Source organism: Leptodactylus fuscus, chromosome 7 (genome assembly GCF_031893055.1).
Source record: "Leptodactylus fuscus isolate aLepFus1 chromosome 7, aLepFus1.hap2, whole genome shotgun sequence".
In the NCBI taxonomy this organism is placed as follows: domain Eukaryota; kingdom Metazoa; phylum Chordata; class Amphibia; order Anura; family Leptodactylidae; genus Leptodactylus; species Leptodactylus fuscus.
Window position 1 is genome coordinate 125,898,673 of NC_134271.1, and position 27,928 is coordinate 125,926,600.

General features: G+C 44.8%; 1 protein-coding gene across 1 annotated transcript; it reads right to left on the bottom strand.

Moving 5' to 3' along the window:
• Positions 1-18,534: 18,534 nt before the first annotated feature.
• Positions 18,535-26,803, bottom strand: SPTSSA (serine palmitoyltransferase small subunit A). Its single transcript, XM_075281032.1, has 2 exons — positions 26,536-26,803; positions 18,535-19,265 (listed from the first exon to the last, which is right to left on the bottom strand). Exons 1-2 carry the CDS (start codon positions 26,666-26,668, stop codon positions 19,162-19,164), a joined length of 237 nt encoding a protein of 78 aa, XP_075137133.1. The 5' UTR covers positions 26,669-26,803; the 3' UTR covers positions 18,535-19,161.
• Positions 26,804-27,928: the final 1,125 nt, after the last annotated feature.

Genomic DNA, 27,928 nt, shown 5'->3' on the forward strand with positions numbered 1-27,928 from the left:
GTCATTTGTGAGCAGGTGGTACTTACGTTGCAATTAAGACCCACCCATTTCATTGTTCTTAAGATCTATATAAGAACAACACTGCTAGTATTTTGTAGGCTGGTTTTGCTATGAATAAGGGACGCTGTGTGAGTCCCGAAACGCGTCAGATGGACAGCGGTTTTTAGTTCACATTGTCTGGTGTCTTTTGTCTTCACCATGTATATTTTTTGTCTTTAAATGTGTACCCCGGCCAGGGGGGACGATGAGAAAATATCTCTTTTTTAAGCGAATGGAATAAAGAGTTTTTTACTGTTATGAGTTGCTGACCCTTCAATCAAACCTCGGGCTTAAACAGACTGAACTTCTATTTGTTTGCTCCGGTGAGTCAAGGAGAACAGGGTCGTGCACCAGAATTTCTACTAAGGACTATCAAGGGTGAGCTACTTCTCAATTCCTGCTATTGTATGTTGGGATATTTTTTTTTTTTGTTTGTTTGTCCACTAACTCTTTTCTTCCTCTTCAGCCACCGAACCTGACCAAAAGTTGGACAGCTCCGAGCAAAGTAATGCCGGAGAACCAACAGACATTTGTATACCTGCCTCTCCATCTCCTGTATCTTCAGTCACCAAACCCGACCAGACGTTGTCCAGCTCCGAACACAGTGAAGCTGAAGAACCAACAGAAGAACTTGCCTCTACATCTCCTAGAAAACTCACCGAGAGACAGAGAGCAATCCTGGCGGGTAAAGACTGGCTAGAAGATGACACCATAGACATGTCTCAGGAGATTCTCCAGAAACAATTCGGGGCAGATGGACTGCAGTCCTGTGTGGTGGCACAACTGGGATTTCAACCAGTGCAAGGTCCATCAGTACAAATCCATTATGATGGAAAACGTAGTCACTGGTTCACCTCCTGCTTCAGAGATGGAAAGATTCTAATAGCTGACAGCATGAACAAAAGAAAACTGTCCCGTGCAGGGAGGAGACAGGTGAAAGAACTGTACCGTAAGGTTGCCAAAAAACCCAAGAAAGTGGTGAAATTTCTACATGTTGATCAGCAGCCAAACGGCTATGACTGCGGCGTATATGCCATCGCCAATGCATTTGAGCTATTACATGGAAATGGAGATCCAACATGCAAATATGTTAACAGCCAAATGAGAGCCCACCTCACCCTCTGCCTTGAGAGGGGGTTCTTTACCCCATTTCCAAAACTCAACTCAGAAGATCCCTGTGCTGAGTGAGGAAGTAATCTGCTCGCAAGTCATGAAGATTCCAGCGACATGACCCGCAGCAGAGAGGAAGAACTGCTCTAGAGCCGCAGATCAGAAGTCTGGACAAGACTGAAGCAGGAAATGTGCAAAATATCCCCGGACGCAGCAAACCCAATAATGGGACAAGAACAAGAACTGCCTGTCGGTAAGTACTTATTGTTACTTACACATAACCCACATCAGGACCATAGAGGGACTAAAACCAAATAAAGCACACCAGATCAAATACATATATTGCAGCGGCTCATATACACATAGCACACAGTTGTAGCTACCAGTAGTAAATATGTCTGTCTTATATGTAATATTCTGCTGTTCTGTGATCCATCCTAATTTGTGTTATTTGTTATTTCTGCAGATTCCTGATCCTGAGCTGTTCTCTAACAATAAATATGGAGTTCCAGCGGCGAACAACATGGTAGCGGCTGCCGCCATGTTAGGATCAGACGAGCTGTACAGCAGCAAGAAGAGGCAGATAACTTATTCTCACCTACTGGATATGACATCAACCATGGGCAGCATGGTGGCATGGAGTTTGTATGTTCTCCCCGTGTTTGCGTGGGTTTCCTCCGGGTACTCCGGTTTCCTCCCACACTACAAAAATATACTGCTAGGTTAAAAATCATGTAGCCGTGTCTGAACTTCTTTTTTGATATATTGACTAAATAGAGCAAAGATGGGCAATACAACACATTATAGGAGAGTCAGGTGTGGCCCTTGTCCCTATTCACACCAGAGGTGTAACTACCGGGGTAGCAGCTGTCACAGGGCCTGGGACATTAGGGGCCCAGCAACAGCCGCTACGTTTTATATTTTTTACTAGGCCGTTATCGGCTAGAGTTACTCCAGACGGTAATGGGCCCTATTTACTTACCGATCCTGGCAGGGGCTGGGATCGGTAAGTGATGCCACGGGCCCCACAGACACTATAATTATACTCGGGAGTCTTTTCTTCGGCATTAGTCAAATCCACTTAAAAACTGGTTACCAGTAAAAACCCGTGGGCCCCATAGACTAGAAGATCATCTGTATTACCAGTCTGAAGTTCTTGTTTTGTCCTTGTTCTAGCCCAACATGATACAATGTTATTCCTCGTTGCTTCTATTTTATTATTCACCAGGTAATAATTGGACTAAATGCTATGTGCAAACCATAATACATCTGACCCATTATACAGGGTGGCCATTTATATGGATACAGCTAAATAAAATGGGAATGGTTGGTGATATCAACTTCCTGTTTATGGCACATTAGCATATGGTAGGGGGAAAACTTTTCAAGATGGGTGGTGACCCTTTTGAACTTGGCCATTTTGGATCCAACTTTAATTTTTTTCAATGGCATTAGATCTTTATAGAAATCATCCAATGATGTATAGAAATCTCCCCTTACTCTTTAAAAAGGGGTTCTGCAGCAGATGAGGCGTGTTATTAAGCATATCATATTGGAGATCTATGTCCTCTATAAATCTACTTGGCCTGTGGCCTTGTGGGTGTATTTGGTAAACGAACTCCTTGGTAACTTGAAACATTCTTATAATTGTTGGTAGGAGACACATTATTCCATCTATAATAATACACATGAATATGGCGCCCAGTAAGGTCATTTGCATAATGACATCACAATAGTTGACCTTTCCTGATGATGTCACAAGATGAGATGTTCCGTATGTTTGCTGCACAGCTGACTGAGCTCTCAGAATTTTTGTGACTTTGAAGGCGCAAAGATGCTTGGTAAGTACCAGGAGGATATTAGTAGTCACTTTCTTCTATTTCATTGTGTACATAGGACGTCACACGTATCCAGCACCTGAGGGTAATGTACCAAATACAGATGGGGGATTTTCCAATTTTTCCCTCAAAACAAATTTTATAAAAACTACTCAAGAAATTCTATATACTCCAAAATAATACCAATAAATATGATAAATCCTGCCAAAAACAAGCCGTAATACTATTGTGTTATAGAAAGAAAATGGCTTTTAGAATGTGGCAATGAAAAAGGTAAAAACAGCTCAATCCTAAAAACCTGAAATAAGACTAAAGTAAGAAACGCTCCCGCCAAAACGTATTTGGTACCACAACCCTTACCATGTGCTCTGCTGCTCCATTCACGGTCTAGGGGGTGACAGAAGTGGCCAAATTCTAAGAGATTAGAGAGCTAATCCAAATGGAGCGTGGACCGCCGTATGAGATTGTCATGGAGCGTACTGGACTATGTGATGTGTACGGTATTTTATATGTAACAGGTCAGCTATTAATGCAGATTTCTCATTTGTTCTTTGCCCATAGGATTCAATACAACGCTGATTGTAGTTGTCGCACTTGTTGTGCTATTACTGATATTTCTTGGGATTGGACTGGCTTTTTATTTCTGGTAAGTTACTGATATTATATTTTTATACTATACAAGGTCTATTATTTTGACAAAATTTTTCGCCAGTTGTCACAATCTTAACTGTTGGATTTTACTGCAGAAATAACCATTGACCGCAGAACGTTCCGTGGATTCATTATATATTCTTTTCTCTTCTTTTACTTCTTAGGAATAAAAAGAAAGCTCGAAAACAAGACACCGATGAACTTCTGGAAGTTTTGGTCCATAAACCAGGTAAGACTTCTCATATAACCCCTATACATGGCCTCTATTCTGGGCTCGGCAGGTGTAACCACTCAGTAGTCATTATACTGTACATATTGTATGATGACTCCATAGTGACCCCACCAAAATGATGTCCCCCTTAGTATCTGTCCAATGATGCCCTTTTAGTGTCCCTGTACATTATAATGCCTCATTCCCTACTCAGAAGTAGAGACTCCCTAAAATGAATAAAAGTCATTCTCACCTTGTCTCATTTCCAATATATAAAGAGCAGATTGTTCGTCTGATATAAAAAGCCATAAGTAAAGTTTGTAGAACATCATAGTCGGCTTCTTGTAGGTTTCTTTATTGGGGAACTGTCCCTTCTAGTGCAGAGATCAGCACCCCGGCCTCCAGCTGTGATACTACAACTCCCATCATACACACGAGCTCAACTGCTTCCAAAACTCCCACAGAGGTGACTGTAGCATGATGGGAGTGGTGGCTTCTCTACCACTTGGAGGTCTGGTGCTTCTAGTGAATAATGATGATTTTTTTTTGGTTTGTCCACTAACTGTTTTCTTCCTCTTTAGCCACCGAACCTGACCAAAAGTTGGACAGCTCCGAGCAAAGTAATGCCGGAGAACCAACAGACATTTATATACCTGCCTCGTTGGACAGCTCCGAGCAAAGTAATGCCGGAGAACCAACAGACATTTATATACCTGCCTCGTTGGACAGCTCCGAGCAAAGTAATGCCGGAGAACCAACAGACATTTGTATACCTGCCTCTCCATCTCCTGTATCTTCAGTCACCAAACCCGACCAGACGTTGTCCAGCTCCGAACACAGTGAAGCTGAAGAACCAACAGAAGAACTTGCCTCTACATCTCCTAGAAAACTCACCGAGAGACAGAGAGCAATCCTGGAGGGTAAAGACTGGCTAGAAGATGACACCATAGACATGTCTCAGGAGATTCTCCAGAAACAATTCGGGGCAGATGGACTGCAGTCCTGTGTGGTGGCACAACTGGGATTTCAACCAGTGCAAGGTCCATCAGTACAAATCCATTATGATGGAAAACGTAGTCACTGGTTCACCTCCTGCTTCAGAGATGGAAAGATTCTAATAGCTGACAGCATGAACAAAAGAAAACTGTCCCGTGCAGGGAGGAGACAGGTGAAAGAACTGTACCGTGAGGTTGCCAAAAAACCCAAGAAAGTGGTGAAATTTCTACATGTTGATCAGCAGCCAAACGGCTATGACTGCGGCGTATATGCCATCGCCAATGCATTTGAGCTATTACATAGAAATGGAGATCCAACATGCAAATATGTTAACAGCCAAATGAGAGCCCACCTCACCCTCTGCCTTGAGAGGGGGTTCTTTACCCCATTTCCAAAACTCAACTCAGAAGATCCCTCTGCTGAGTGAGGAAGTAATCTGCTCGCAAGTCATGAAGATTCCAGCGACATGACCCGCAGCAGAGAGGAAGAACTGCTCTAGAGCCGCAGATCAGAAGTCTGGACAAGACTGAAGCAGGAAATGTGCAAAATATCCCCGGACGCAGCAAACCCAATAATGGGACAAGAACAAGAACTGCCTTTCGGTAAGTACTTATTGTTACTTACACATAACCCACATCAGGACCATAGAGGGACTAAAACCAAATAAAGCACACCAGATCAAATACATATATTGCAGCGGCTCATATACACATAGCACACAGTTGTAGTTACCAGTAGTAAATATGTCTGTCTTATATGTAATATTCTGCTGTTCTGTGATCTATCCTAATTTGTGTTATTTGTTATTTCTGCAGATTCCTGATCCTGAGCTGTTCTCTAACAATAAATATGGAGTTCCAGCGGCGAACAACATGGTAGCGGCTGCCGCCATGTTAGGATCAGACGAGCTGTACAGCAGCAAGAAGAGGCAGATAACTTGTTCTCACCTACTGGATATGACATCAACCATGGGCAGCATGGTGGCATGGAGTTTGTATGTTCTCCCCGTGTTTGCGTGGGTTTCCTCCGGGTACTCCGGTTTCCTCCCACACTACAAAAATATACTGCTAGGTTAAAAATCATGTAGCCGTGTCTGAACTTCTTTATTAATATATTGATTTGACTAAATAGAGCAAAGATGGGCAATACAACACATTATAGGAGAGTCAGGTGTGGCCCTTGTCCCTATTCACACCAGAGGTGTAACTACTGGGGTAGCAGATGTCACAGGGCCCGGGACATTAGGGGCCCAGCGACAGCCGCTACATTTTATTTTTTTTTACTAGGCCGTTACCGGCTAGAGTTACTCCAGATGGTAATGGGCCCTATTTACTTACCGATCCTGGCAGGGGCTGGGATCGGTAAGTGATGCCACGGGCCCCACAGACACTATAATTATACTCGGGAGTCTTTTCTTCGGCGTCAGTCGGGGGGTGCCATGTCAAAAGTTAGGCAGGGGGTCCCGCCATTCCTAGTTACACCACTGATTCACATGTTATATTCCATGTCCTGTGGTCAGTCTACATTATAGTAAATGGAACATACAGAAACAAACATACATAAGGCTTATGCTAGGTTCACACCTGCATTCAGGTTTGCCGAAGCGGACCTGAACTGGTTACCTGTAGAAACCCGTGGGCCCCATAGACTATAGTATGGTCTGCTGGGTTTCTGCTCGAAAAAGGCAGAAAATGCAGAGAGAAAAGTCCTGCTTTCTCTACATTTTTAAGCAGATTCAACGACGGAAACCCAGAACGTATCGCAGTCACAGGTGTGAACCTAGCCTTATTGGAGGTCACAGTGGTTGGATACAGATTTATTCCTGGTCATCTGACAAATTGCTTCCTGGAAATTCAAAATGTAAAAGGTCCAGCAAAAACTTCTACCGTAAAATTACAATACAATTTAAAATTCACAGAAATTCTTCAGCAAGCATTATGCATTGATGGAATTGTGAGTGACTAGCTAGCTTACGCGTTTCGGAATGAAACTTCCTTAGTCGTAGCCTAGTGTGAACAGAATGACTGCTGAAGATATGGACAGACATAGTGGATTGTAATTAATGACCGGTGTCACAGGGAAAAAAAGTGTCTAACGAATTTGAACACCTTTTGTTTCAAGAACAGTGTTGTTTGCTAGACCTACAAACCTTAACAGATAAAAATGATGATACAGCCTTAGATATTGATTTAAAAGTAGATGTGTGAAATCCCCGGTTTTACCCTCTAGATGCCAGAACAGTGGTATTTGACCAATTTCAAATGGCCAGGGGCGTAACTACTGTAGAGGCAGCGGAGGCGGCTGCCACAGGGCCCAGGCCATTAGGGGGCCCGGTGACAGCCGCTACCGCTGCGTTTTTTTTTGTTTTTTTTAATAGGCCGTTACGGGCCCTATTTACTTGCCGATCCTGGCAGGTCCGGGATCGGCAAGTGACACCGCGGGCCCCACAAACACTATCATTATACTCGGGCTCTTTGCAGACCCCCGAGTATGATGATCGGCGGACCGGGAGAGGTAAGGGAACGTAAAAAGAAAATGTTACTTACCTCTCCACGATCCTGCTAGGCCTCTTTCATACTTGTCTGACGTCTCTGATGTCACATGAACTCGGCCTGCTTCCCGGGTCATGTGACATCCGACGTCATTAAAGAAAGACAAGAGCAGCGGCCGACAGCATAAGCAACGGGGACAGCGACCTAATTTGTTTAGGATATTTGAAAACACATTCGTGGGATCTGAGTCTAGTTTTCTGTAAGTTGTTGAATCCTCAAGAATGTTGTGAACTCCCTTTTAAATAGTCTGCCGTATTTAGCACGACTATTTTGCCACCCTTGTCAGCAGACCTGATTGTAATGTTCTTGTTGTTACGTAATTGAAAGAGACTAGATCTTTCAGCTTCAGTCAGGTTGTCTGGCACAGGTGTGGAGGAGACACTTTCATAGAGACGAACTAGATCTTTTTCTATGGCCATTTGCAGTGGCGTAACTAGGAATGGTGGGGCCCCGTGGTGAACTTTTGACATGCCCCCCCCCCCAACCGACACCGACGCTGAAGACCTCGACCAACCCCCTCCTCTGCACTCTATTATATCCCTTAGTAATCCCTGCACACAGTATTATGTCCCCATAGTGTCCCCTGCACACAGTATTATACCCCATAGTGGCCCCTGCACACAGTATTATACCCCATAGTGGCCCCTGCACACAGTATTACGCCCCATAGTGGCCCCTGCACACAGTATTATGCCCCATAGTGTCCCCTGCACACAGTATTATGTTCCATAGTGGCCCCTGCACACAGTATTATACCCCATAGTGGCCCCTGCACACAGTATTATCCCCCATAGTGGCCCCTGCACACAGTATTATACCCATAGTGGCCCCTGCACACAGTATTATCCCCCATAGTGGCCCCTGCACACAGTATTATGTCCCATAGTGGCACCTACACACAGTATTATCCCCCATAGTGGCTCCTGCACACAGTATTATCCCCCATAGTGGCCCCTGCACACAGTATTATCCCCCATAGTGGCCCCTGCACACAGTATTATCCCCCATAATGGCCCCTGCACACAGTATTATGCCCCAATAGTGGCCCCTGCACACAGTATTATACCCCATAGTGGCACCTGCACGCAGTATTATCCCCCATAGTGGCTCCTGCACACAGTATTATCCCCCATAGTGGCCCCTGCACACAGTTTTATCCCCCATACTGGCCCCTGCACACAGTGTTATACCCATAGTGGCTCCTGCACACAGTATTATCCCCCATAGTGGCCCCAGTACACAGTATTATGTCCCATAGTGGCACCTGCACACAGTATTATCCCCCATAGTGGCTCCTGCACACAGTATTATCCCCCATAGTGGCCCCTGCACACAGTTTTATCCCCCATACTGGCCCCTGCACACAGTATTATACCCATAGTGGCCCCTGCACACAGTATTATCCCCCATAGTGGCCCCTGCACACAGTATTATGTCCCATAGTGGCACCTACACACAGTATTATCCCCCATAGTGGCTCCTGCACACAGTATTATCCCCCATAGTGGCCCCTGCACACAGTATTATCCCCCATAGTGGCCCCTGCACACAGTATTATGCCCCAATAGTGGCCCCTGCACGCAGTATTATGTCCCATAGTGGCACCTGCACGCAGTATTATGTCCCATAGTGGCACCTGCACGCAGTATTATCCCCCATAGTGGCCCCTGCACACAGTATTATGTCCCATAGTGGCACCTGCACACAGTATTATCCCCCATAGTGGCCCCTGCACACAGTATTATCCCCCATACTGGCCCCTGCACACAGTATTATACCCCATAGTGGCCCCTGCACACAGTATTATCCCCCATACTGGCCCCTGCACACAGTATTATACCCCATAGTGGCCCCTGCACACAGTATTATCCCCCATAGTGGCTCCTGCACACAGTATTATCCCCCATAGTGGCTCCTGCACACACTATTATGCCCATAGTGGCCCCTGCACACAGTATTATGCCCCATAGTGGTCCCTGCACACAGTATTATGCCCCATAGTGGCTCCTGCACACAGTATTATCCCCCATAGTGGCTCCTGCACACAGTATTATGCTCCATAGTGGCCCCTGCACACAGTATTATCCCCCATAGTGGCCCCTGCACACAATATTATCCCCCATAGTGGCCCCTTCACACAGTATTATCCCCCATAGTGGACACCCATAAACAATTATTATACTCTGGGGTCTTTTCTGAACACATCCAAAACATCAACAACAACAATGTATCCAAAGGCACTGGAGTCTCCAGACATTTCTTGAACTTGCATCAAGGCAATATCTCCTCTCCGTCATTCAAGGCCATAGACAGAGAACCTTGTATGATCCAGAGGAGGAGATCGTACTCATAGACTCAGAATAAAAGAGGCATCCTGGATCATGAGACTCAGAACCAGATCTCCTCTGGGCATGAATCTCACAAATGATCTGGCATACATATATTACTTTACAATGATTTACTTACCTCTTTCTGTCTCATATGCTGTGTCTCTATGTCCTTTCTCCGTGTGTGTCTCCCCTTCTTCTGCTTCGGCTGCACGTGTCTCTTCTACATACAGGACACTAGCGAACACCCACACGCCACAGTTACCTAGCAGCAAGAGGCTTTAGCATTCAAGGGAACTGGCGAGCATGCGCACATCACAGCTCACAACAGATTCGGCCATCTTTATTAAGGGATATGTCTGTACTCTATGCATCTAGACCAGAGGTTCTCAAACTTATTTTGTCTACCGCCCACTTCGAGAATTAATTATTTTCTAGTGCCCCCCCCAAATTTTTTTACTTTACTACATCTTAAGAATCACAATCGCAGTCATTATGTTAATAATTAAATTATGTGTGTCATGTGAAAATAAGACTTTCTGATGAGGGTAATGTAAAACACCATTTTGTAATATTAGGAAAACTTTTATTCATGTTATTAAAACCAACATTTCAATTTTAAAACTAATCTAATGTGAAGGATGAATTTGATGATTTTTAACAAGTTTGTTAATATCAGGATCGAATTTACTCAAAAACAGCCGTAAGTCACCGCGTTCGGTAATCTGCAACCGATTTCTCTTTTTAGTTAGCAACGTTGCCACGGCACTAAATCCACGTTCACACAAATACGATGATGGGAATGCTATCAAAAATTGTTGAACGATGGACCACAATCCAGGGTACAATTGTGGGATTGGCTTTTGTAGTCAAAATTCTTGGTATCCATTTTTGAAATTTATTTTTATTTCCTCGTTCGTTATCAGTTCTATTACCTAGTCGCTAAATTCACTTGTTTTCGTAATATCGACGAATGACATGACTGGCTGTGACATGATGGCGCATGCGCTTTTATATGAGGCAGCGGGTGGGCCTAGTACTTTCGAGAATGGGCTAGAAACTTCTCGCTTCGCATTGGAGCTTACCGCCATCTATGGTACAGTTTGACAACTTTTGGACAGGAAATAGTTACTGTCTAGTCCCCTAGATGGCGTTGCACGAGGAAACGCGCGTTAAGCGTAAAGGAGCGGTAAAGTTTGTGTTAAAAGCAAAACAACAATTTTAAAGGGGTAGCCTCATGAAGCTTGATCTGCCTTCTAAGCTGCCTAAAAATCTTCTTTCTTCCTGTTTGCTCGCGTCAATTAGCCCCGCCCCCAAATTAGTGTGTAGCTCCGCCCACCACATAGCGTGATCCTATGGGATGACTGAAGGGCCTGTGATGTCATCAAAAGGTCCTGTAGACTTGGATTTACCTTGTACGGAGTTTCCTAAAGGACCTGGCCCCTCTGCCCACTAGCAGCCTGCTCTATATAATAAAGCTTTATCCTAGTGAACAGAGAGACCAGGTCCTTTAGCCCAGTAGGATTTAGACTGCTTTATATAAGAAAGCAGCACTTATTCCACACACACCCCCTCTATCTCACAGCAGGGAGCTAGGTGATGTGTATGTGATGTGTATGTGTGGTGCAGACACAGGCTGGCTCCGTACACTCAGCCCCCCCCACACACACACACAGCAGGGAGCTATGTTATGTGGCTCCCTCAGCAATGAGCAGGGGCCCAGGTGCTAGTGTCCATAATGAAGTGAATAAAGTAAGATAGTGGACAAACAAAGCAGTTTTGCTGAAGCAGTGTATTTAGGAAAAGTCTTAAATCCACATTAACCAGCAGTATAGATAGAATGATTGTTATGATACCACCCCTTTAAATTAGGCATCGCCCCCCTAAACCGCTTCAACGCCCCCAATCTTCTCTGTGCCCTTTACTGCCCCCGTATAGGCCTCCAGCGCCCACAAGGGGGCGTTATCGCCCACTTTGAGAAAGACTGATCTAGACCACAAGTAATAAAAAAGTAGTTGTGCTTTTGTGATGGTTACTGTTCTTCTCACTTTTTCTCTTTTTTGTTTTGATATGTTTTAATAAGGTTTTCTCTTTGTTTTTCCTTTTCTTTTTCTCTTCTATGTTGGCTCGGTATGTATCTATGAGAGGCTGTGTTTCTCTTTTTCCCCAAACAACAATTACACTGCCTGGCCAAAAAAAAAAAGTTGCGAGTGTTAATATTTAGTTGGGCCACCATGAGCACGAATAACAGCACTCATCCATCTCGGCATGGAGTCTATAATGTTCTGCAGTGTAGACTCAGGGATTTTGATCCAGTTCTCGAGTATCAGGGAGCCCAGGTTACACAGATTCGTTGGGGGTGGTGAGTGACAGCGCAGGTTCCTTTCCAGCACATTCCAGTGTTTCGTGTGCTTCTCCTCGCACCCGGACACAACCATCACTCTGGAACAATGTGAAACGTGATTCATCTGACCACATGACCTTTCTCCACTGCTCTAGGGTCCAATCCTTGTGGTCTCTTGCAAATGACAGGCGCCGACGTCTGTTGGTCTCTGTCACCAATGGCTTTCGTGTGGCGATACAATTGTTGAGACCCATTCCTTTGAGTTCTCGTCGCATTGTTCGCTCTGAAATGTGTTTCTCGGTCGAGTTGAACATCTGTGTGAGCTCAAAGGTGGTTTTCCGGCGGTTATTCTTCACCAGTCGCTTTAGGGACCTACGACCTCAAGTTTCGAGTATAGTCTTATGCCCACACTTTCCACGGTTGGAGGGGGGTTCTCCACCATCTCGCCATGCTCGTATGATACGCTGAACAGTTCTCTGTCTGATACCAGTTACTTTGGCTATCTCCTTGGTCGATTTGTTGGCCTGATGTAATCCAATGACTTGCCCCTTCTTGAAGGCACTAACATCTCTTCCTCTGGTAGCTCTTTCGTTGGTAGACATCGCTTCACACCTTTAATTATGATCTGCACTTGACAGGCTACAGCTCAATTATATATATTCAAGAATATATGCAAATTCCTGTCATGAACCGTTCATAATTATATCAGGGGTGGAACGGTAACTTGTTGCTCAACGCGACTTTTTTTTTTGGCCAAGCAGTGTATCTATGTACTACAATTTATATCATGTAATTTGCAGTGATCCACATTTTTTACTTTTTATTTTAACTTTATTGTGTCTTTTCACTAAAATATCCATATGTACTGACTTGGGTCAGGTGAATTACAATTGGCGGCGTTTGCCTCCTCCGTATTTTTCCCTGTCACACCGGTCATTAATTACAATCAACTATGTCTGTCCATATATTGAGCAAAAAATATGCAAATCTATTCTCCAGGATGTAATTAGGAGAACAGTGCACTCTGTACGCCGCCCTCTAGAGGGCAGCATCCTTAACATCATGAACGACTCAGTTATAAAGTCTAATTAATCATGATGTGGATTTAATTGCCAAATTAGTATTTCTATTCCAAAAGGAACAGATTCCCAGCTATGGACAGCGCTGTTTCGGCCAATTGGGCCATCCTCAGCATAGCGCAGGGATACAGAGTGCACTGTTCTCCTAATTACATCCTGGAGAATAGATTTGCATATTTTTTACCCAGAATCCCTAGCGGAGCAGGAATGACTTGTAAGTGTCCGTACTGCCTATATAGGCACACACTCTCCCTGATGTGTACAATTATCCCCTGACCTCATATATTCAGCAGTCATTCTGTTCACACTAGGCTACGACTAAGGAAGTTTCATTCCCGAAGCACGTAAGCTAGCTAGTCACTCGTGCCTCACTGCATAATTCCATCAATGCATAATGCTTGCTGAAGAATTTTTGTGAATTTTAAATTGTATTTTCATTAAAAGTTAAATTTTATGGAAGAAGTTTTTGCTGGACCTTTTACATTTTGAATTTCTTGGACATATGTCTTCGGGCCGTGAAGATTTTCCGTGCATTGGCTGTCTTCAGGAGCGTGAGTTGAAAACATCTTTAGTTAATATCTGCAAGTTGAACCTGAATTTCCCCTCCCCCACCCCTCTTACATAGACTTTATAAATTGCTTCCTGGTCATGTTCTACAATGTACATGTGTCTGTCCTGCCTTCTTAGATGCTTTTTCAGATACATTAACCCCTTAAGGACACACCCTGAAAGTTCCTTATGGACCAAGCCTCATTTTTCAAAACTTATATGTGCTACTTTATATGGCAATGACTTTGAGACGCTTTAACTTACACAAGTGATTTTTTTTCTTTGTGTACTTCATGTTAGTGGTAAATATTGATCAATATTTTTGTATTTATTTATAAAAAAAAAAATATCGGAAATTTAGAAAAATAAGAAATTTTCTAAATAAGAAATGCTCTGCTTTTCAGACAGATAGTCATACCACCCAAATCCATTAATAAGTATTATCTGCCATATCTCTGCTTTATATTGGCATCATCTATTAATCGTCCTTTAAAGGGGTTGTCCCATCACAAGGATCCTATCTATACTGCTGGTTAATGTGGATGTAAGACTTTTCCTAAATACATTGCTTCAGCAAAACTGCTTTGTTTGTCCACTATCTTACTTTACTTTATTCAATTCATTGTTGACACATCCCTTGACTTATCTGGTCAAAAGTCAAGTGATGTATCTGCCTGCTCTCGGAGGGGAGGGACTAAGTGCACGGGAGCGAGTCTGGGGGGGGGGTGTGGTGTAGTTTACACTTTGGGGGAAGGGGCCGCCAATACAGACCCGGCATCCGCTGTAATAGAGAGGCGGATGCAGGGGAGGGTTAGAAGCCGGCACATGTTCTGGGGCCTGAGACATCGCTATGCTCCTGCCCTGCATGAAGCCAACAGCGGCAGGAGCGATGCTGCTATTCCAGAGGGGGAGCGGAGGAGCGGAATTCTTTCCAAAGATATGGACTTTTTAGCATTTATGCAAATTCTGTCAAGTGGGCGGTAACACTGTGGTTTCTCTGAGGGTGGAGTCTCTGTGTGCTGTGTGTCATGCAGTGTTACCACCCACTTAGCTCTGGTGGTCTGACTGCAAGAACACCCCCAGGTCACAAGGATGGAGATTCTATGTCTTCTGTTTGACTGATGTGAAGATTAAAGCCGGTTGCACACAACTGTGTATTAACTGGCGGCCATGAATGAATAGGAGCCACGGCCGCCAGTTAGGGACTATGATTAAGGGACCCACAGTCCTGAAACGCTTCAGCAGCGGTTTTTAATCACTTTTTTTTTTCGTTATGTTTCTTCCTACTTTTTCACTTTTGTATGTTTTTCTGTAAGTTTTTTATTTTTATAACTAAATAAAAGTTACATTTTATTGAAGCCGGGACGTGAGACGAATCTTTCTCTATTTTCTCCAACATATCGACACATGGCTTTTTTCCAAGTCCCAAAGCGTGGATCGTGCACCCCGAAGAGCTTCTACATTCAATGGTGAGATATAGTTAAAAACCATTTCTTCTTTATGAGGAATAGGACCTGTTCCATATTTTGTGGCCCAGACTGTCGGCTCGCACAGGTGATTGTGTAATTCACAGTCATGTGTACGGGCCCATAGAAATCATTGGGTCAGTGTGCTATAACCTGGATACAGTCATGTGCAAGGGGGCTAAGGATAAACCACTCCCGTCTATAGGAGTTCTGGAGATAGCCGAGCACTGTCTTCAGCAGTCCCATAGACTTTGAATGGAGAGGTAGCATGTATGCTATCAACCACTGCTACATGCAAATGGAGGACATACAGTAGAAACCCCTTACTGATCATGCGGGTCCAGTGGTCAAGACTACTGTAGAGGTGTGGGCTACCTATGTAAGCGCACTTGTTAAATGATCACATTGTGAAAAGCTTCAGCAAGTTCAGAAGCTGAATTTCAAAACATACATTGTTCACGACCTGCACAATGTTAGGAATTTTCTGAAGGAAACTCACTATTGTTTTCAATGAAAATAGCATAAAATTATTCAGAAAAACGGTGCAGACCGTGATAACGGGCAGAGCAATAAAGAAGAGGCTACTCCTGAGACCGGCCAATACAAGGAAACGGATAAATGGGTAAAAAAGTCAGAAAATGTGATGGCCCGCTGATGCTTTAGTGCTGGCAATGTGTTATATGTTTACTGGGATAGGCTGAGCCTACACATTACAGCCGAGGGGAAGATGGAAATTACCCAAGATCCATGGGAAGAAGAGGGGAAATGGATTTGCACATAAATAGGTAGGAAGGGCCAAATTCATGACCAGGCATACACCTGCTTGTCTCCTTGTTTCCCTCTTTAACTTTTTTCTTATTGTCTTTTCAAGACATTGCACAAAAAAATCCAGCAAACACCAACCATCCTCACAGTGATTGTCCAGGGGACAGTCAAACTAGATTTTCCAATCCAAGGTCCCCAAAGTCTTACGAAGCTTGTCTCCACCTTCCATTTTCTATACTCTCATCTCTCTAGGCCTAGCACCAGGTACAGTCGGAAAATGTTCTCCCTTTTATTGGGAGAGGTCGTTGAATCCAGTATTACACCTCCCAACCTTCATAGGCCTGAAAGAGGGACAGAATGCACGTGAGGATAGATGAATATTAGTGATTGTTATTTTACCCACAATTCCCTGAGACTCCACTGACTATACTCCGGGAGATGAATATGAAGATTCATCACTTTCCAAACTAGCTCCAGTTCTAGATGTGAGGTTCTTAGCGCACAGTTCTATGAATTGTGCGAGCCCATCTGCCCCGTCACGGCGACCTCATTCAGATGGGCCCCTACACTAAGGCTATACTTCTATAATAAATGCTGCACCTTCAGACAAGACCGCAGAGAGCAAGTTCTTATAGACTGCGCTGTAACAGTGAGTATATAAGAAGGTTATCTCCTATCCTATATATAAAGTGTTAGTGTAGGGACCCATCGTAATAAGGACACTAAGTGGTCGATGGGATCAAAAATATCATGTACAGTGTGTGTATAACATCACTATGGACAAGAGATAACTGAGGCCTATAATATATACAGGATCTATGGGAGCCTCATGTATATAGATATACTTAGTACTGACAATATTTACATTTTTTAATGTGTAAACGTTAAACTTTCCGAATCAGCTGCGTTTAAAACAGATCCCATTGCTTTTGTGCGCTCCCGATAGAAATGAATGGGCTGCTTTTTTCCATTCATTTCTATGGGGAGAGCACGTATGCCGGCTCCCATAGAAAGCAATGGGATCTGTTTTAACGCCGCTGATTCGGAACGTTTACATGTTCAGAATCAGTCAGCGTATACTCCGTGTGAAGGGGCCCTAAGACATTGCATTTATTTCCTGCAGCACGATTCCCGAAGTCTCTAGTTTTCTTCTGCAGACTTACTGCTTTAATTATACCTTTACAGAAATCTTCAGCATTTCCGTAGGTATAAGGCCTCATTCACATCTGCGTCGGTAATCCATTCAGGAGAATCCGCATGGAGACCCCCCTGAAGGGACTACTGAAGCGGTGTGCAGTGATAGTACATGGACCCCATAGACTATAATGGGGTCCATGTACTTGCTGAGAGATCTTCGCAGGGAACATGTGCACAGGAAAGTAGTTCACAATCTACTCTCCTGTCCGCATGACTCGTGCGGAGATCTTGCTGCAAGCACACGGACCCCATTATAGTCCATGTGCTTTCACTGCACACCTCTTGCAAATGCGTTCGGTATTCGTGCAGAATCCTCGACCGGATTACCAAATGCAGATGTGAACCGAGGGTAAGTGATATACTGTGATTTTTAAAAACGCAACAGTTTTAGAAATCACAACATTCCCACTGTAGGTATTTTTCTACAATGTGCATATAGGATTCACTATGTGGAGCTTCAGCCTTTGAGAGATCCTTTTCTTCCATCAGCCTTACCAAATTTTTGCTCAGCACCCATATCAGTCCACCTTCTATCTGGTACACACCATATTGATATACCCATCACCTTGGCATCTTCTTGTGTCTGGAGTATATTTACATTGCTATATCTATTGTATTCCTCATTGATTACTACCTTTCCACTAGTACCAGATGGACTGTTGGGTTCGGCTTCGTGTAGCTGGTTGTCTTCTAACTGACGACCAATCAGCTTTGGACATGCAACACAGATAGCAGGTCCTTAAAAAAAATTACCTGGTGCCAAGCATGATGTTGTACTGTTTCACAGTGGAAAAGAGGGGGGGGGGGAATGAAATGAAAAAACAGAAGTGTTCTTCCAAGGTGAGCTGAGGCACTCTGGTACCATGCAGAGGGGAAGGGGTTTGGAGAACTGGCTCCTCAGCTTCTTCTTATGTGTTCGACTGATCTGCAACAGCCCCTCAATAATAAAATTAATTATGTAGTTTTTAATCAGGGACAACACATTAAGGGTACGTTCACACAGAGATTTTTGGTCAGGATTTTGAGTCAGGATTTTGAGGCTGTATCGTCTCAAAATCCTGACCAAAAATACGGTACCCAGCAAAATCAATGAGAGCCGGTCAGGTGTTTTTTGAAGAAGCGAGGTGCTCACTCTTCAGGTGGAAACACCTCGCGATTCAGCCTCATTCATCGGGGCTAATCCGGAGCAGAGCACGCAACTAGATGCCGACGCAGTGCACCAGCATTCAGTCGCGGCTACCTGTATTTTGGATTGGAACGCTGCCTCAGGTTCCGGCCCAAAAAACCCCATGTGAACTTGCCCTAATGACTATGTCAGTTATCTGAATAGGCTCTTAGTAGAAAAAAAAAACAAAACACCCTCAATAAATTCTGGGGGGTTTTTTTTCGTTTTTTTTTTTTAAATTTAACCACACATCACACAGACAACATTTTAGGAAAATGTGTTTTATTCTAGGTCACAAAATATTAATTTTAGCATAGAGGAACGGTGCACGGAGGTGCTGCATTTGGTTTTGCGCTATAATAACAAAATTCTGTGTACAAACATGTTACGACGTATGTCCAAGTGAGACGAGGTTCAGTCACACAAGAAGGAGAACCTAAGACTGTGCACACACCAAGAACTGCTTCATGTGAACTAGGCCATTAAAAAAAAATTATTAAGCAACCAAAAGTTAAACTAAAAATACATATACAGTGCAACATTAAAATAGCTATGGTTTCCAAAAAAAAAAAAAAAAAAAGGCACACGGGAAATACTGCCCACAGCCCTGCCAGGATGACATAGCAGTGCTCTTGGGTACTGCCACCAGATGCTTGCACACGAGGGTTGGATATTTTAAAGAAGAGAGCTTCAATGACCTTGCCAAAAGCAGAAAGGCCGCGGCAGTGTCACTAGAGATCGTTCTTGTCCAATTTTGGCATCTTCTAAGCTTGACATGGTGATGCCAATTTCTAAAGTTCCAGTCGGACACCAGAAATGCCCAATGACTGATTTCTGTCCTTATAGCCCTTGCCGTGTAGGGCCGCATTGTGTCATTGAACAATCTCAAAGTAGTGCAAAATCGCAAGGATGTGTTGTGGCATAAAGATATATCCTGTATACAACGCCATTCCGATGATGGAGACCAACATGGAGTCTAAGGAGAATTGGTTAAGGAATTTAACAATATTATATACAGTTTTATATCAGTCTAGTATATAGAAATTATGAATAGTGTTAATATACTGTTTGCTGTAAGGCACGTCAAGAACTGGTCACATGATCCCGTGCCAGTCTGTTATATCCTTGATACGTGATGTTCCATACTTGGGTCGCATTTTCTTTACCCTCTTACCACACCAAATCTATGAAGTCACAGATTGTGAGACCAATCCTGTAAGGGCAAGTTCAACACTGGGTTTTTTTGGTCAGGATTTTGAGGCCGTATCCGCCTCAAAATCCTGACCAAAAAGGCAGCTCCCATTGAAATCAATGGGAGCCGGTCAGTTCTTTTTTTCTGGGATCCATTTGTTCTGGCTCCTGGAAAAAGCAGCGACATGCTCAATCTTTCAGGCGGAGTTGCCGGACATCCACCTGAAGACACTCCCTCCTGACTAGGCCATTCATTTGGGCCTAATCCGAAGCGGAGTGCGCGACTGGACGAGGGTGCAGTGCACCAGCATCTAGTCGCAGCTACCCATATTTTGGACTGGAACCTGAGGCGGCCTCCGCGGGCTGAACTTCAATTCCAAGAGAAGCCGCTGCACATATGTACAGTCCTGTGCTTAGCAAGTACTGAAGAGTTGGGTTGGGCCATTATGCCCAAAATCAAAATTGCAACAAATCGGGCATTTTACCTCTATTACGCCTAATGGCGATTATTTAGGTCACATCCTTTTTACATTGGGCGTTTGTTTGTCCAGCAGTTTCATTGAGACCGAACTAGAATTGCTATTTTATTGGGGGGTCTCTGCAGACCCCAGAGTATATTAAGAGGCAGGAGAGGTTTTAAGATGTAGTGCCATAAAACAAAGTACAGTGGTCCATCACATAACTTCAACCCCACAATGCCAAGAATCTTCACTAATTACGGGCAACACGGTGGCTCAGTGGTTAGCACTGCAGCCTTGCAGCGCTGGAGTCCTGGGTTCAAATCCCGCCAGGAACAACATCTGCAAGGAGTTTGTATGTTCTCCCCGTGTTTGCGTGGATTTCCTCTCATTCTATAAAGACATACTGATAGGAAAAAATTTTTTTTTACATTGTGATCCCTATATGGGGCTCACAATCTACATTTTAAAAACAAAAAAACCCAAACCTTCACAAATTCTTTAAGTAAATAAGGCCCTTGGAGCAGCGAGGTCTGAGCACCATCACAGTATCTCCCGGCCCCCTGAACACCAGGGACAACGTCATACAAAGCAATGAGATACCAAACCAGCCCACTGACAACCCCAAGTCACTCAAAATGTTTTACATTGTTGTGAAGGTGCTATGAAGGTAATCCGAAACTTGTTGGATTGCTCTGCAGCCTTTATTTACACTCACAATATAAGACATTGTGTCACTACCTGTCCAGACTTTACCTAAAATCATAGAGCAATCTTTATGTTGGCAAAACACTCAGGACAAGTTTACATTACCCACAGCCCGTTCACAGTGTCAGGCCCAGTTCACATCTGCGTCCGGGCCATTCTGTTCCCCTCGCCGCACTTTTCTCGCTGTACTCTTTGTGCGGAAACCACACAGACCCCATTATAGTCTATGGAGTCCGCGGGTTTCCTAAGGGCTAGTTCTCACGGGGGTTCCGAGTGAACATATTCTGTCGCAGCTTTCCACTCCGGATTAGGCCCAAATGAATGGGCCCAGTCCAGATGGTGCTGTTGTGAGGCCGACACAGAGACTGAATCAGCCGTGGAATCTGCCTGAAGAAAGGGCAGCGCGCTTCTTTTTTCCACGAGCGGGAACAAACCGCTAGCGGAAAAAAGAACGCTAGTGGTCTACATAGACGTGTATTGTGAGGGGGCGGATTTTGAGGCAGATTCCGTGTCAAAATCCACCCCCGCTTGCACCGTGTGAACTAGCCCTGAAGTAAACCCCTTTTTTTTGCAGATTAGGTTTCCATTTGGGGGTTCCCCAATCTGACTCTCATGCGCAGATGTGAACCGGGCCTCAGAAGGAGCTTTCTGGATGTTCCTATAGTCCGTAACCACCAACACTGAGCAACTCAGAACTAAAACTGCAGCAAGTGCAATGAACGACAAGTGTAATACACTTTATGCAACCACAAAAATAAAAATTGTAAAAAAAAAAAAAAAAAAAAAATTTACAAGAATATCTGAAAGAACAACAAGAAAACAAAAAAGAAAAAAAAAAAAAAGAAAAAAGCCTAGAAGTGTAGCTGAAGAGCACTGGAGGGTAAGTGAGGCCTCTGCTACAGGAAATACCAGTGATGACATCACCAGTCCTCCTCCCCAGGAGAGCAGGGATTTCACTGGTTCTCCGAGACTTTCCTAGTATTTAGGTGTGTACTTTCCTACTACAATGTAAAGGACTTCGGGTATAGTCACCAGAGATACAATGCAGCCGAAAAGAGGTCACACAATTTTATGCATAAAACTGATATTTACACAACTATTTGGAAATCAGTCAACCTGCAGTAAAGCACAAGCTGTCATGGTGGTTTTGGGTTTACGACTGCAACCCTACCCACAGAAGCCTCATATGCCACGGTATCTACACCCGACTTGTTTCTCTGCAGTGCACCCAACACATGACGACAATATAACCTACTATACACATAAAACTACGTGGTCTGCGCTGAACCCCAAGATTCTGTACCTCATATTTCTTTATGTCTTTTTCTTACATTGCGTCAACCAATCCTGCAGCGCTCAGACTAAATTCACATTGTTCTGGTCCATTGAAAGACGAAAAAAAAAACGGACAGGCGGACTACAAACCATGCATGTGGGACTTTTTCAGCCACCGATTTCAGGTAGACATGTGAATGCAGCCTTAAGTCGGGGCTCCACGGGACTTAAACGCCGCTATTTGTCCATGGCGTTTTACAGTCAGGGCAAAGTAGATGGGTTTCTAGCAAATCCCATGTCCACTATGCGGTAAAAACTATGGCGCGGATACGCTACAATTTCCAAAACCAGCACGGTTTGGGAAATCGCAGCATGCCAATTATACCTACAGAAAAGCTGTCGGTTTCCCCATAGGTGTATTTGTAACAGAAAATCCGTGGAGGAAACCTCTGCAAACTTTCTGTATAAAATGCTGCAAGAAGAATCGCATGCCGCTGCGGTGTTTCCGGCAGCACTTTTTGCTGCAGGACGCCACATGGGGCCTTAGCCTTGAAGACATTGTCATTACTCTCTGTCCCAAGTAGGGTTCTATCTAAATTCTCTCGAAGAAAAAAAAAAAAAAAAAAAAAAAAAAACACACACGGAAACACGCAGAACGCACGGAGAACGCACAAACTCCATGCAGAACCTCGTCAGATTGGAACCAAGGATGCCAGTACTGAAAGGCCACAGTACCAACCACTGAGCTACTGTGTCGCCATATGTTCTGCAGAAGTTGAACACCACTAGGAAACCCTTGGTCTCCTGCTCACAACCCCTCAATCTACTAATCTAAGACTTAAAGGGATTCTACCATTAAAATCAAATTTTTTGTAGATCGCATATAGGAATAGTGTTAAGTAAGCCTATTCTTCTCCTACCTTTAGATGTCTTCTCCACACCGCCGTTGGGTAGAAATCCCAGTGTCTGTATACAAATGATTTCTCTCGCAGCACTGGGGGCGGTCTCCAGCACTCAAACAGCACTGGGGGTTGTCCCCAATGCTGCGAGAGAACTCACCAGCGCCGCCTCCATCTTCTTCAGGAATGGCCTCTCTGCGCCTCTTCTTCCGGAGCGGAGTTCAAAATTCAAAATTCTAGACCTTGGGCAGAGAAGACTGCACATGCACACACACCACAAGAAAATGGTCGCTTACTTACTGTGTAAGTGGCCATTTTCTTGTGGCTGCTGGCATGTGCAGTCGGCTCTGCCCAAGGTCTAGAATTTTGAACTCCGCTCCGGAAGAAGAGGCGCAGAGAGGCCGTTCCTGAAGAAGATGGAGGCAGTGCTTGAGAGTTCTCTCGCAGCATTGGGGATGCCCCCAGTGCTGTTTGAGTGCTGGGGACCGACCCCAGTGCTGCGAGGGAACTCATTTGCATACAGACAAAAACTGGGATTTCTACCCAACGGCGGCGCAGAGAAGACATCTAATGGTAGGAGAAGAATAGGCTTTCTTAAGACTATTCTTACGTGTGACCTACCAAAAAAAAAAAAGTGATTTTAATGGTAGAATCCCTTTAACTTTATTGAGCTCCCTACACTACTATTACAGGTAACATCACATGACCAGCAGCTTAGCTGTAATACCAAGCACACCCACTATACAATGTACAGCACTGTGCTTGACAAGTAGTGAAGAGGACACAGCATTTGATATTATAGTCCTGGACTTTCCCTTTTAAGCCCACTATACACATTAATGATCGCTGAACCAGGTGACCATCTAATACACTTGGGAGCCGCCTGAAAGTAGAAGGAGGGGAAAATAAGGACTGAGCGGATGGATTTCAACCTGCCCAATCCTTTTAACCAGAGAGCATAGGGGAGAATGTGGTCAGCCATCAGGTCGCCAATATATGTCCAGCAGAGGATCTCGTCGCCCACCATTCCTTCTGTCTGTGGCTTCAGGGAATGAGATCTGCAGACAAGCTGATGGTGATCATAATGGGACTGCTGACAGGAAGTGTTCCAGGGCCTGCCCTGCCCTTAAGCTGGGTTCACATGCACAGGCAGTGTGTTGCACAAGCAATAAGCACGTGTTTTACAGAGAACTGCCATTGTGCAGCAGTGAAGTTACTGACCTTGGGATGTTCATGGGTGAAACATTAAAAAAAGAAAAAAGTTTCACATGTAAAAACTGCCTTGTAAAAGAGTAGCAGGGTGTAATAAACCCATATTTCCCAACAATCCTGAAATAGAAGAGTCGGCAACTTTCCTGTTCTCATACGGGTAAAACACATGCACTTCTGCAACACAACAATTGGTCATGTAGCTATAGTAGGTGTGAACACAGCCTAAGGGCACCGACACAGCCGACAATGGCAGCACACAACATTCCTGCGCCATCTATAGCCGCAGCGCGCCAAACAGCTACACCATGTCAGAACCTCTGGTGGTTATTGGGTGCACTTTTCACTAATACACAGAAGATATCAGGCGGTTTTCAGTCATGGCTCAGTTGCCCGGCTTCTACTACAGAGAGCCGCACACGAAGGGTAAGTTCACACTGAGTAAACGATAGCTTATTTTGTAGAGTAAAATTACACTTTTAAATTTTGCTATCCCATTGACCTCAATGATATTTTTTTTACACGTGTAAAAATACGCCTGTAAAATGTAATTGAAGTCAATGGGAATCTTATTTTTACACACCTAAGGGTGCATTCACATGGAGCAATGGTGAGGAATTTTCCAAGCTGAAAAAAAAAAAAAAAAGCGCCTCCCATTGATTTCAATGGGTTCTGCTAGCTCCCCCCCCCCCCCACTAGTGGAATTTTCCGCTAGCAGAAACCATTGAAATCAATGTGAGGCTTTTTTTTTTTCCAGCGTGGAAAATTCCACACCAAATTCCTCACCATTTTCCTGTGTGAATGGACCCTAAGGTTGGTCTTACACGGCCGTAATGCAAGTCCACAATTGAGGGTTTTCAGTTGCGGACACATTATATTCAATGCGACCTCTTACACCACCGGATATTTTATAAGTGATGTGGCCGGGCCGCAACTGTGGTCTGCAATTTATACAACATGTCCGTAATGGCCGTGAATTGCAGCACTGCATGGACTCGCTCATAGAACTCTATGGGCGAGCGTGGCAGTTTACGGGCATCTGCGGTGTCTATGTTGTTGATCAGCAACTTGCGGACCGTAAAATCATTAAATGCCTAAGGTTCCAAGAACTGTGATCCAGTCTTCTGCTTCAGATTCCTCTACAAAATCCAGCTTTGTGGAACCCGCAACGGAAAGTTTCCTCTGTTTTGTGCAGCGGGTTTGCACAATGCTTAGCCTCAGATACAATCTGGTTGTCTAGGATTTTCGGAATCAGTAAAAGGGTAAAACTAGTAAGGCATACTTACTGTCCTTGGTGCTCCGTGGTCTAGTCCAGTTTTCATTCTGTACCAGGGCTTCGCACCTCCTGAAGGTTGAGGCCCATGTGACCAATCAGTGGAATTACATATGTTACCGATTCTCCACCAGCAGCAGTGGAGGTCACCGACTGATCTCAGTGGTCACATGAGCCTCAAAGTTCTGGTAATGCAATCCCTGGGATGTGATGAAAAGGGGATTGGGAGCAGGGCAGAGCACCAGGGACAAGTGAGGATGTCCAAATCCCAAGCAACCCCTTCAAATGAAGAATAAATCCCACGCTGTGGGAAAATTACTGTGGAAACCATGGCAAGACCACACAAGACACCATCCGCCAGTGAAAACAATGAGAGGCAGAATTTACAGCTGATTATCAGTCCTATGTGTGAACAAACCCCAAGGGGGATAAGGAATTCCTCATCATTTTGCGGGATGCCTGCTACCCATGGCAGAATACTCATTCAGATGAATGCACCAAAGCGGCAGAGAGTCTCAAGCCACGGAATCCACGGCTAAGTCAGCCACAGAAGGAACAAGCTGGCACTTAGTTTTTTCCAGTATCTTGCTATGATTTCTGCCTCTCGTTATTTTCCGTCTGCTTAAGATGTAGGGGGCGGAATCTGCCCCTTATGTCTGAATGACCCCCTAAGGCCGGGGTCACATCTATACCGGAGTCTCCATTTGGAGATTCTGTCACAGTGGCCACCGGACAAAAAGTGCTGCAAGTCTGACAAGGTTCAGTATAAAACACCAGATGGACTCCATTATAGTCATCAGGGTCAGTGACCATTGGTCCCACCGTTTTCACGCTAGACGTGTCCGTTGGCGGAGCAGAACTCAAGCGCAAATCTATTTAGCACCATCATATTCTGCAGCGCTTTACAGATATTGTCAGTCACTGTCCCATATAGCGTTCACAATCTACATTCCCTATCAGTATGGCTTTGGTGTGAGTGAGGAAACCCACACAAACACGGGGAGAACATACAAACTCCTTGCAGATGTTGTCCTTGGCAGGATTTGGACCCAGGACTCCAGCGCTGCAGTGCTAACCACTGAGCCACCAGCGCAAACGTGAACATAACCTTAGCCCGCCATGCCTGTGCGACCTCTGACCTATCTACAATAGTATACAAGTCTCTCACCTAGGCATGCTGCTACCTGTAGTCCTACAACGAACAGAAGGAAGGCAGTAGAACATAAAGGATACTGAAGATGGTCCGCTCCCACGGCTCCAGCATGTAGAGAGCGGTCACCAGCAGGTACTGGTAATACAGCCACGACATCTGCTTCCATGCTCGGCCCAGAGAGCCCTGAGCGTCGGACTCACAGGACACCTTCATCCTCAGATACGGCGGACACGACCTGTCAGATCAGGACTCTCCCGGCACTGACGAGTGACTTCTCTCCGCCTCGCCCGCTGCTACTAATCCGGTGACGTAACGGTCACCAGAGCGCCGGATCCTGTGACGCCAAAGCCCCGCCTCCCGTGCGCCACGTGACGGTCATGTGACCTGAGTCAGTGAGTGCGCGGGGAGGGGCGGCCGCGTATGAGGTGATACTGGAGTCGGGCGCGGCTCAGCAGGGGGCAGCGGGGTCACGTGACTGGTGTCAGAGAAACTAGGTCATGTATGAGACAGGTGCGCTGTGCTATCAGCTCCTGTTCACACCGCTGCCTGTCATCTCTCTGTGCGCTCATGTTTCCATAACTTTAACCCTTTACCGCCACAGCCATTTTTCAAGTTTAGTTTTTAACCCCCCCGACCTCCTCTTTCTAAAAGCCATACCTTTATGAGCTGTATGAGGGGGACACATTGTACTTTAGTGATACCAGAAATATTCCATACAATGTACAGGGAAGTTGCAAAGAAATTTTTTAGAAAGCGGCGATTTTAGTAAAAGTGCATTTGTGTCACGGGTTTTGTTTTTACGACGTTCGCTGTGCAACCAAAATAACAAGTTACCTGTATTCTGTGGATTGTCACGGGTACGGCCATACCCAATGTATACGTTTTTACATGTGTTAACACCTTAAGGCCCCACAGGACGGAAATGCTGCAATTCGCCGCCACAGGAAAAATCGCGGTGTTTTACATTACGGGCAAAGCGTAGCACTTTGCGGTAAAAAAAGACACCGCGATTTCCAAAACCGGCACGGATTTGGGAATTGTAGCATGCCAATTATACCTACGGAAACGCCGACGGTTTCCCCATAGATATAATTGTAACAGAAAGTCCGCGGAGGAAAATTCTGCAAATTTTCTGTTTAAAGCGCTTAGAGAAGAACCACGAAGCGTTGCCGCCACAGTTTTTCCTGCAACTAGAGATGAGCGAACACTGTTCGGAACAGCCGTTCCGAACAGCACGCTCCCATTGAAATGAATGGAAGCGGCCGGCACACGGAGGGTTAAGCCACCGGCAAAGTCTGCGTGCCAGGTGCTTCCATTCATTTCTATGGGAGCGTGCTGTTCGGATCGGCTGATCCGAACAGTGTTCGCTCATCTCTACCTGCAACGCTTTATTGCTGCGAGACGTCCGGTGGGTCCTTAGCCTAAAAGCGTTGTCCAGAGTAGTTTATTATTGCGGCAAGAGGCTAAGGATGG

Coding starts and splice junctions, on each gene's coding strand:
- SPTSSA (XM_075281032.1), bottom strand. CDS start 26,668: ATGAAGGTGTCCTGTGAGTCCGACGCTCAGGGCTCTCTGGGCCGAGCA. Junction 19,266..26,535: donor GTGGGAGCGGACCATCTTCA/GTATCCTTTATG, acceptor AATTCTCCTTAG/ACTCCATGTTGGTCTCCATC.